The sequence below is a fragment of the Myotis lucifugus genome, unplaced genomic scaffold (assembly GCF_000147115.1).
Source record: "Myotis lucifugus unplaced genomic scaffold, Myoluc2.0 scaffold_360, whole genome shotgun sequence".
NCBI lineage: Eukaryota > Metazoa > Chordata > Mammalia > Chiroptera > Vespertilionidae > Myotis > Myotis lucifugus.
The window spans coordinates 918,518-930,019 of NW_005871408.1; the positions used below are offsets into that span (position 1 = coordinate 918,518).

The 11,502-nt window shown below is 42.4% G+C and overlaps 1 protein-coding gene across 1 annotated transcript in view; it reads left to right on the plus strand.

Moving 5' to 3' along the window:
- The first annotated feature begins 10,015 nt into the window (after positions 1 to 10,015).
- The window catches only part of FBP2 (fructose-bisphosphatase 2), a 22,635-nt gene continuing 21,148 nt past the window's right edge, over positions 10,016 to 11,502 (plus strand). Inside the window, exon 1 of the mRNA XM_006101429.3 lies at positions 10,016 to 10,270. Coding sequence (XP_006101491.1) covers positions 10,101 to 10,270 — 170 coding nt within the window. The 5' untranslated portion in view covers positions 10,016 to 10,100. The remainder of the gene's footprint in view (positions 10,271 to 11,502) is intronic.

Here is an 11,502-nt window from a genome sequence, read left to right on the forward strand (position 1 = left end):
AGACCTCATTTGTGACCATAAGACATACCTTAACAAATTCATGGAGAATAGAAATCATACAGTATCTGCTTTCAGACCACAATGGAAATAAATTAGAAATTAATAGCAGAAAACTAACTGGAACACACCAAAGTACATGGACAGTCAACAACATACTTCTAAATAATATGTGGATGAAAGAAGAATCTCAAGAATAATTTAAAAATATTTTGATCTGATTAAAAAATAAAAACACAACTTGTCAAACTTTGTGAGATGCAGTGAAAGCAGTGCTTAAAGGGAAATTTATAGCATTGAATGTATGTATTAGAAAAAAAGGAAAATCTAAAATAAACCATTGAGGTTAACCATTGTAAGAAACTAGAAAAAGAAAAGCAAATTAAGACAAAGTAAGCATAGGAAAAGAAATAATAAGAATTAGAGCTGAGCCCTGGTTGGGTAGCTTAGTTGGTTGGAGTGATGTCCCGATATGCCAAGGTTGTGGGTTCGGTCCCCAGTCAGGGCACATACAAGAATCAACCAATGAATGTATAAATAAGTGGAATAAAAAAATTGATGTCTCTCTAAAAAATCAATAAAAAAATAAAAAAGAATTATTTTAAAAAAGAATTAGAGCTGAAAGCAATGAAATTGAAAACAAGAAATCAACAAAGAAAATCAATAAAATCAAAGCTGGTTCTTTAAAAAGATCAATAAAATAGTAAGTTTCTATTAGGTTAACTAAATAAAAAGATAGAGAACACAAATATCCAAAACTTATAAAGAACTCATACAATTCAACACCCCCTAAAAAACAACAATCCAATTAAAAAATTGGCAAAGGATCTGAGTAGACACACCTTCAAAGACAACATACAGATGGCCAATAGACATATGGAAAAAAGCTCAATGTCACTAAATACCAGAGAAATGCAAATTAAAACCACAATGAGATACCACCTCACACCTGTCAGAATGGCTAGCATCAATAAATCAACAAACAACTGTTGGCAAGGAATGAGAGGGATGCGGCCACTGTGGAAAACAATATGAAGTTTCCTCAAAAATTAAAAATGGAACTGCCTTATTACCCAGCAATTCCACTTCTGGGTATATATCCGAAAAAACTGGAAACTCTAGTTCAAGAGAATATATGCACTCCTATGTTCATTACAGTGGTATTTACAATAGCCAAGATTTGGAAGCAGCCCAAGTTCCCATCAGCAGATGAATGGATAAAAAAAGCTGTGGTACGTCTATACCCCGGAATACTACTTGGCCATAAAAAAGAAGGAAATCTTACCTTTCATAACAGCTGGGATGGATCTTGAGAGTATTATGCTGAGTGAAATAAGCCAGTCAGAGCAAGACAAATACCTTATGACTTCACTTATATGTGAAATCTAATGAACAAAATAAACTAACAAACAAAATAGAAACAGACTCATAGATACAGAGAACAGACTGACAGCTGTCAGAGGGGAGGGGAGTTGGGGAGTTGGGTGAAATAGATGAAGGGATAAAGCAAAATAAAACAAAACACCAACTCATAGACACTGATAACAGTATGGTGATTGCGAGAGGGAAAGGAGGGTGGGAGAGGGTGGGAGAGGGTAAAGTGGGGCCAAATAGTGACACAAGAGACTTGACTTTGGGTGGTGAACACACAACATGATACATAGATGATGTAGTATAGAATTGTGCACTTGAAACCTATATAATTTTATTAATCAATGTCACCCAATAAATTTAATAAACATTTTAAAAAGCAACAAATGAAAAAGGGGACATCACTAAAGATCCTCCGGACATTAAAAGGACAATAAAGGAATACTATGAATACCCGTGTGCCAATAAATTTGATAACCTAGGAAAACTTCTTGAAAGAGACCATCTTCAAAAACTCACACAAGAAGAAATAGAACTATGAATAGGCTTATATCTATTAAAGAAGTTGAATCAATAATTAATAAACTTCCAAAACAGAAATCACAAGGTCAAGACTGGTTCTGGTGAATTCTACCAAACATGTGAGGATGAAATAGTATCAATTGTCTAAAATCTCTTTCAGATGATAGGAGCAGAGGAAATACTTTCTAACTCATTCAACGAGGTATTACTTTAATACCAAACCCAGACAAAGACATTACAAGAAAAAAATAAAAAGAACTACACTCCAATATCTTATGAACATAGATGCAAAAACCAACAGCAAAATATTAGCAAATCAAATCACCCAAAGTATAGAAATAATTACATATCATGAACAAGTGGGATTTATCCAGGTATGCAAGTCTGTTCAACATTTGAAAATCAATAAATGTAATCCATCACATCAACAGACTAAAAAAGAAAAATCAGTGATCATATCAATAAACGCACAAAACACGTTTGATAAATCAATTCATGATGCAAACTTTCAGTAAACTAGGAACAGAGGGAAACTTTTTCAACTTGGTAAGAACTATCTACAAAAAATATACAAATAGTATACTTAATGGTGAGAAACTCAAAGTTTTCCCACTAAAATCAGGTACAAGATAAGGATGTCCCCTCTTACCTCTTCTTTTCACTGTTGTACTGGAAATCCTTGTAATGCCATAAGGCAAGAAAAGGAAACAAAAGGTATACAGATTGGGTCCAGCAAGTGTGGCTCAGTAGTTGAGTGTCAACCTATGAATTGGGAGTCACGGTTCAAGTCTCCATCAGGGCACATCCTGGTTTGCAAACTCAATCCCCTGTAGGAGGTATGCAGGAGGCAGCTGATCAATGATTCTATCTCTCTCTCCCTCTCCTTTACTCTCTGAAATCAATAAAAACTATATATTTTTTAAAAGGTATGGATTGGGAAAGCAGAAATAAAACTGTCTTTGTTCATGTAGATGGCCTGACTATGTAGAAAATACAAAAGAATCGACAAAACAACTTCTAGAACTAATAAGCGACTATGGCAAGATTGTAGGATTCAAGGTATACAAAAGACAATTGCTGTTCTTTATGCCAACAATGAACAAGTGGAATTTGAAATTAAAAACACAATGTCATTTACATTAACATTCAAAAAATTAAATACTTAGGTATCAATCTAACAAAATATGTACCAGATTTATATAAGGAAAACTATAAAACACTGATGAATGAGACAAAGAAAAACTAAATCAATTTTATGTTTCTAGATAGGAAGACTCAATATTGTCAAGATGGCAGTTCTTCCCAACTTTACACAAATCTACATACAATACATTCCCAATCAAAATCCTAACAAGTTATTTTATGTATATTTATTTAATATAAATAAAATAATATTATTTATTATATGGAGAGGCAATAGACTCAGAATAGCCAAAGCAATATTGAAGGAACGAAGTTGGGGGATGATATTACCCACCTTCAAGACTTACTACAAAGCTACAATAATTAAGACAATGTGGTATTGGCAAAGAGTAACAAATAGATCAATAGAGCAGAATAGAGCCCAGAAAAAGACTCCCATAAATATAGTCGACTGATCTTTGGCAAAGGAGCTATGGTAACACAATGGAACAAAGATAGTCCCATTTTAAATGGTGCTAAAACAAGCAGACATCCACAGGCAAAAAAAAAAAAATGAATTTCAACATAGACCTTATACCCTTCACAAAAATTAACACAAAATGGATCATACACCCAAATGCAAAATGCAAAACTACAAAACTTACAGAAGATAGCAGGAGAAAATTTAGATGACCTTGGGTATGGTGATGCCTTTTTAGATGTAGGCATATGAAAGATGCTCCAAATCATGGAAATGCAAATAGAAAGAACAATGAGATGCCACTATGCACCTATTAGAATGACGGAGAATCCAAAGCACTGACACCACCAAATGCTGGCGAGTATGTGCAGCAGTAGGAACTCTCGCTCACTGCTGGGGGAGTACAAAACGGGGCACCACTGGGGAAGCTTGCAGTTTCCAACAAAACTAAATATACTCTTACCAGATGATCTGGCAATTACTCTCCTTGGCATTTTACCCAAAGGAGCTGGAAACTATGTCCACACTGAAACCTGGAAAAGAATGTTTATAGTAGTTTTATACATAATTGCCAAAATTTGGAAGCAACCAAGATGTCTTTCAGTAGGTGAATGAATAGATAAATTGTGGCGTATCCAGGCAATGGGGTATTAGTGCTAAAAAGAAATGAGCTATCGAGCCATGGAAAACACAGAGGAACCTTAAATGAGTATTACTAAGTGAAGAGCCGATCTGCAAAGGCTACATTCTGTATGATTCCAACTATATGACATCTGGAAAAGGCAAAACTATGAAAACAATAAAATGGTCAGTGGTTTCCAGGGGTAAGGCGGGGGAGGGCAGAGATGGCTAGGCAGAGCACAGAGGATTTTTAGGGCAATAAAAAATCCTGTATGGTATTTATAAAGAGACATGTGTTATTGTACACTTGTCCAAACGCATAGAACGTACCACTCCAAGAGGGAACCCTAATGTAAAGTGTGGACTCTGTATGATAATGATGTTTTTTTGTGTGTGGTTTTTAAAAAATATATATTTTTAATTGATTTCAGAGAAGAAGGGAGAGGGAGAGAGAGATAGAAACATCAGTGCTGAGAGAGAATCATTGATTGACTGCCTCCTGCACGCCCCCTACTGGGGATCAAGCCCGCAACCCAGGCATGTGTCCTTGACGGGAATCGAACCGGGGACCCTTCAGTCTGCAGGCCGACCCTCTATCCAATGAGCCAAACTGGCCAGGGCAGAGACTGTTTTAATGTAGGTTCATCCTTGGTAAATCTATTCATTCTGGTGGGTGGTGTTGATAATGGGGGGATAGGCATGTGTGGGTGCAGAGGAAATGGGAAATCTCTATACCGCCTTTCAATTTTCTTGTAAACCTAAAATGCTGTTTAAAAAAATGTCTTTAAAAAGTTAAAAAGAAAAAAGCAGAGTATGATGAGAATATAAGTAGAAGACACAGTGGGTACTACAAAATTAAGATGCAGGCTTAACATATGCCAGCCCCAATTTAACTTTGTTTTGCGTTTGAAGAATGTACGTAGCACTTTCTTATATATTTTTACACATTGAAAACTGGACTTGGTGTAACTCTTTCTTTCCTGTTATCCTGCAAAGTTGATGCTTAAGCCTCAAGCTGATTTCATTGGTGCATGAGAAACAGTGGGTGCAATCTGCAAGGAACCAGATTCCCTCCGGCAGCAGAGTAAAATGGCTGTCTGCATCACCCCTCGAGTACTAGTAGGTGCTGTAGTCCCATGGGGCCAATGTGCAGATTCTTTAAAATTTTTTATATAATTGTGTAACTTTTTTTGCATTTTTACCGGATGACATTGTTTTTTACAATAAAACCTTTTCTGATTGAAAACTTTTTTAAAAAGCATATGTTGGGATTGCATGAGAGCGTGTCCACAAAGCCTATGAGCAGAATTGCTAACACAGAGGGCCCAGGTTCGAGATCGCCTCCTCTGTCCGGACAGCCTGCTTGTCCTCAGGACATAGAAGCAGGTCTGCGCGCTGGTTCACGGAGCGGAGCAAGGCCCGAGGCCGCAGGCAGCTCCTGGGCCGGGCCGCAGAGCAGCAGTGGCGCGGACAGAAATGTGAGCTGGGAGCGCTCTCCCTTCTGGGCTTCTCACCGCAGCTGCTCTGTGGTTTCTGCCCTGTGTGCCCTGAGAGAACTTTGGCATTTGCTGAAAGGTCATGGGCTGAAATTTTAGATCACTGGGTAACTCGAACACCTAACACCGAAACGCAGCTGTGAGGACTGATTGCGGCACTCAGCCAGCCTGGGCTAGGTGGTGGCAGAGGCAGCAGAGCCCGCGGCCTTCGATGGGAAGGTGGACGGCTGCTGATAAAGGACACTCACCAATGCCTCTCCCTCCCGACCCCGCGGACCCAGTCTTCCCCCACTCTTCACATCCACGGCTGCCGGGCACCCTGCTTCCCCCATAGTTGCTTTAAAGCAGGGGTTGGTTTGTTTCACTTCCAATCTGGTGTGGAAAATACTTTATAAAGCTAATAAAAAGAGTTACTGGAAAGGTCAACAAGCACATGAAAAGATGCTCAACATCACTGATTATTAGGGAAATGCCAACCAAAGCCACAAATTAGATATTTCACTGAACTCATCAGAATGGCTGTTATACAACACACACACACACACACACACACACACACACACACACACGAAAATAGCAATAGTTGGCAAAGATGTGGAGGTATTGGAACCCTTGTGTACCGCTGGTGGGAAGTAAAATGGTGCAGCTGTGTGGAAAGAGTTACGGTAGTTTCCCAAGATATTAAATATAGGATTAACCTATGAGCTAGCAATTCACCTTCTGCGTATGCATCCTAAAAAAAACCCCTGAAAGCAGGGACTCAAAGAGATATCCACATTCATGGCAGCATTATTCACAATAGCCAAAAGGTAGGAGCAACGTAGGTGTCCGCTGACAAATGGATGGATAAACAAAATGTGCTGTATCCATAGGATGGAATATGACTCAGACTTAAAAAGGAGGGAAACTCAGGCAAATGCTACGATATGGACGAACATTATGCTAAGTGAATAAGGCAATCACAAAAGGACAAATATTGCATGATTCCACTTATACTGGTATAAAGTACCTAGAATAATTAAATTCATAGAGACAGAAAGTACCAGCTGCTGGGGACTGAGTGGAAATTATTGTTTCCTGGGCACGGAGTTTTATTGAGAAGATGAAAAAGTTCTGGAGATGAATGGTGGTTGCAAAATAATGAACTTAATGCCAATGAATTATACACCTAAAATAGTTGAAATGGAAAAAAATTACTGGAAATAGTGAAATTTAAAAATAGTTATAAAATATAGGGCCTGATTGTTTAGTGTTAGATTGCAATTTCATTTAAAATTAAATTACATTTTATTGTTGAATTTAAGTTACATTTTAATAAATATGAACAGAACAAGCATAACATTTGAAAAGTGCTATAAATACTCTCAATTTTCCTACCTACCTGCTCATGGACCAGTACAGTTTGCAGACTGTCCATGATCCACTTGTATTTTGCTTTGCAATGAAGTGACTTTTAAAAAATGTACAGCTGCATGAATTGTAGCACACAAATTCAAGTTGTTATCACTAGCAGCAGGATATAGAACAGTTCCATCAGGCAAGATACTCCCGTGTTCTGTCCCTTCCTCTCACTCCCAGCCCCCGGCAACCATGGACTTGTTCTCTAACTCTGTGATTTTGTCTGGCTGAGAATATAACACAAATGGAACCGTAGAGCATACAGTCTTTTGTTTTTGTTTTTTTAAAATATATTTTTATTGATTTTTTTTTTTACAGAGAGGAAGGGGGAGAGATAGAGAGCTAGAAACATCGATGAGAGAGAAACACCGATTAGCTGCCTCCTGCACATCTCCCACTGGGGATGTGCCCGCAACCCAGGTACATGCCCTCGACCGGAATTGAACCCAGGACCTTTCAGTCCGCAGGCCGACGCTCTATCCACTGAGCCAAACCGGTTTCGGCTAGAGCATACAGTCTTGAGACTGGCTTCTTTCACCAGCATAGTGCCTTTGAGATTCAATCCAGTGCTACGTGTAACAATAGCTTGTTCCTTTTTATTGCTGAATAGTATTCCACTGTATATCTACTATAGGTTTTCCATTCACCCTCGAAGAGCATTGTGTGCTTGTAGTTTCTGATAATTATAAATAGAACCGCTACAAATACGTGAGAATGGGTTTATGTGCGAATGTACAAGTTCATTTCTGTAAGGAAGATGTGCTGTCTACCCTGCATGACTGCTCTGCACCAATCATGTGGGGAACCCTTCATCAGATGACAAGGTCAGAGTTCAAAGGAAACCTGGACCCTGTGAGCTCCGCCTCTCTCTTCACCTGGCAGCCATTCCCGGGTACGAGCCAGCTCTTTCTATGATTATCTCTGAAGAATCACAGTTGAACCCCCACGTGAAAGACAAAACTTATTTGTTAGTGGCAACATGACTCAGCGGGACCACAGAAAGTTCCATTCTACAGGCCTCACCATTTCCAGAAGCTGCAGGGAGAGAGGGTTTTCTGGTTGAGGTCCTGGTGATGTCAGCATGCGATGTTCTGACAGAGCGGTTCCTCTTCTAGAGCTGGGCTTAGGGAAGCCTTGCACAGTGCAGGCCCACAGAGGAGGAGGCTTGCTGCAGGCTTCTGGAGGGCACACGCTTCCAAAGCAGCCTGGGGTGCAGCACGGCTCTGGCCCCACGGTGGGCGGCCGGCACCGTGATGTTGATGCAACCCTTGCAGCAAGGGATCGCCGTGGCACACGCACCCGGCCAGTTCTGTGTAAGTGGAGGTCTGTGGGGTGGGGGCAAGTGTGTTCTGGGGAAATTTTTCTTTTCTAATGAAAGGGAACTGGTGTAGTTGGAGCTGCCCTTTCTCTCCTCCGTATGGGCTCGATGTTCAGAGCCGTGGTGGCCATTTTGTGCCCCCGAAATGACAAGCCTGGGGGCAAAAGCCAGCACCAGGGATCACAGAGAAGAGAGAGAGGTCCTGAATGGAACCTTGAATGGCCGAAGGAGTGCCAACAGACACCTCTGGGTGCACGTGAGAAAACAGGGGGAAAATAAACCCCCACATATTTAAATCTCTCTGAGTTTTCCATCACTTGTAGCTAAACACATTCCAATCGAAATAACTGTCAAAGGAAAACAATCAAATTGCAGAGCAATGTGCATATTCTCATTTGTAAAATGAAATTATATATACATATATAATAGCTATATATACATAAAAAATTTGGAAGGGTAACAATAGCTAACAAGTATTGAGCACCAATTGTGTGCCAGGCACATCTTACCACTTTAATCCTCACAACCACACTATAAGGCAGATGTACAAGTGGGGAAACTGAGGCTCTATACCACTAGCACACCACTAGGTGGGGACTCAGAGTCAGGTCTGTCCATCCATAGGGAAAGTGCCTGGCCCACCCTATGCAGACCCCTCCCAAGCCTACTTCCAGTACAGACTCCCACCAGCTGCAATGGCAGTTATATCTAGGGAGTGGGTTGGGGGATGGGCTGGTGGTGAGGACTTTTTCTTTATATACTTCTGCAGTGTTTCCTTTTCAATAAGCAAGCATCTATATATATAAAAGCCTAAGCGACCAGCCAACTGGCCGACCGGCCAACCCACCAACCAGCCTACCGTCCAGTAGCTATAACACACACTGACCACCAGGGGGCAGACGCTCAAAGCAGGAGCTGCCAAGCTGCAGTCACTTGGCAACAGTGGTTCTCCAGTGATGAGCCGGGAACCAGAGAGGAAGGAGCCCGATTCCGGAGTGCATCACCCAAGAACTGCCCTGTCACAATCCGGGACCCCTTGGGGGATGTCGGAAAGCTGGTTTCGGCCTGATCCCCGCAGGCCAGGCCAAGGGACCCCCACCGGTGCACTAATCTGTGCACCAGGCCTCTAGTTTTTGTTATAAAAGTACAAATCTAGAGGAATTGATAAAATAACCCTGATGCTAGGCACTGTGCTAAGAATGTAATTTATTTCTTCCAGATTTGGATATCTCTTAGGGCTTTCCGTCCAATCATACATTTTTTTTGGAAACAAAAAGCATCCTTCAAACTTACAGGACAGAACCCTTGCTAAGAGGTCCCAGGACTGCCGTTACCTTATTATGTCACCTGGACCCCAGGTAAGATATCTGCCCACGTGCTCTCTATAACCAGGGGGAACGGGCTCGGCATCAGACTGTGCAGTCCTGGAATAAGAGGGCTTTGTGGATCTTTTTTAGTGGCCGAATTTCTCATCTCCCACCTGTTACTAAACGGTGGCTTCCTGGGTCTTTAAAGAGAGCAGCTCAACAAGAGAAAGCAGGTCTGTGTCTGGAGTTCCAGTTCTATTTCCAGCTGGCTGTGGGCCTTGGCAGCCCTCAGGGTAGCCACGCCCGAGAGCTATCCGGGAGGGCTTGCCCAGTGATCCAACCACGTGGCCTGGGGCGCTGTTCCTTAAAGGTCCTGGCCAGCTCTGCTACCACGGAGCGACAGCTCTCGGAGACAAGCAAGGGTTTCTGCAGGAAAAAGAGCGGGGTTTGAAAAAAGACCAGCCACCATGACGGACAGAAGCCCCTTCGAAACGGACATGCTCACCCTCACCCGCTATGTGATGGAAAAGGGGCGGCAGGCGAAGGGGACGGGGGAGCTCACGCAGCTGCTGAACTCCATGCTGACGGCCATCAAGGCCATCTCCTCGGCCGTGCGCAAGGCCGGCCTGGCCAACCTGTGAGTCCGGGAGCCGGTGCGGGTGCGCAGAGCCGCGGACCTGGGGACAGGGCCCGGGTGGGGTGTGGGCAAGCTGCAGGCACTTGGCAGGAAACCTGGCCAAAGCGCTTTGCCTCTGTGCCCTGCATGGAAGTTGCCTTAAAGTTTCTGTGCCCTTTGATAAAGGGGACTTTGACTTTTTTCAAGAAGGGAACAAAACACTTGGAGACATGCTATGGAGAAAGAATACATACGTATATAATTTTTCCAGTTGCCATTATAATGATAGCAAGCCCAGTGACTTGTTACGTTAAAACATGTTGAATTATTGTGACTTTTGTATTTGCATTCTCACTGGCACAGAGAACCAGCCAGGAGACCATGCTCTTTGCAGATGGGAACACTTTATTGTCATGACCTTGGCCAGTTCATCAGGAGCTAGGAATCATTATCGTTTACAAAATAACTTCTCAGGGCCCCAGCCTACATCTCCTTTCTTACACCGAAAGGGGCCTTTTGTCTTTAAAACAACCTTTTAATGTTCAGCATTCTATATGTTGTTCTCTTTGGTGCTTTATTCAAGCACAGAATGAGGCCAAGTTCAGGCCATGAGCACTGACCAACACAGCCAAGTGTCCAGTGTAAGTTTGTAATAAAAAGAAGCAGTCTTCGTTGGACTTCCCTTTTCATTGCAGTCATTCCAGTGAGGTCCTCCCAGAAGTTGAAGGGGCCTATTATTTATTACTAGAGGCCCAGTGCGCGAAAATTCGTGCAAGAGTAGGCCTTCCTTCCCTGGCTGCCGGCACCAGCTTCTCTCTGGCACCAGGGGCCCAGGCTTCCCTCCTCCCGTTGCCAGCAGGCACCTGGGACCCAGGCTGGCTTCTCTCTAGCCCTGGCTTTGTCAGAAAGGATGTCTGGAATGACGTCCGGAAGACGTCGGGTCTAATTAGCATATTACCCTTTTATTATTATAGACTTGAGGCCTGGTGCACAACATTCATGCACTTGGTGGGTGAGGGGTCCCTTAGCTGGGCCTGTGCCCTTTTGCAGTCCAGGAGCCCTCAGGGATGTCTGACTGATGGCGGGGTGGGGGGGGGGGGGGCGTGTGGGGAAATGGACCAGGGACCCTAAAATAAAACTGACTTACAAAGATAGCTCAAGAGCAGAGCGGTGTTCACCCCATCCACGAGGGTAACAATCGAGCGAAGGCTTCAGGCAGAAAAGCAACCCAATAAGAGTATATATCACCGGGG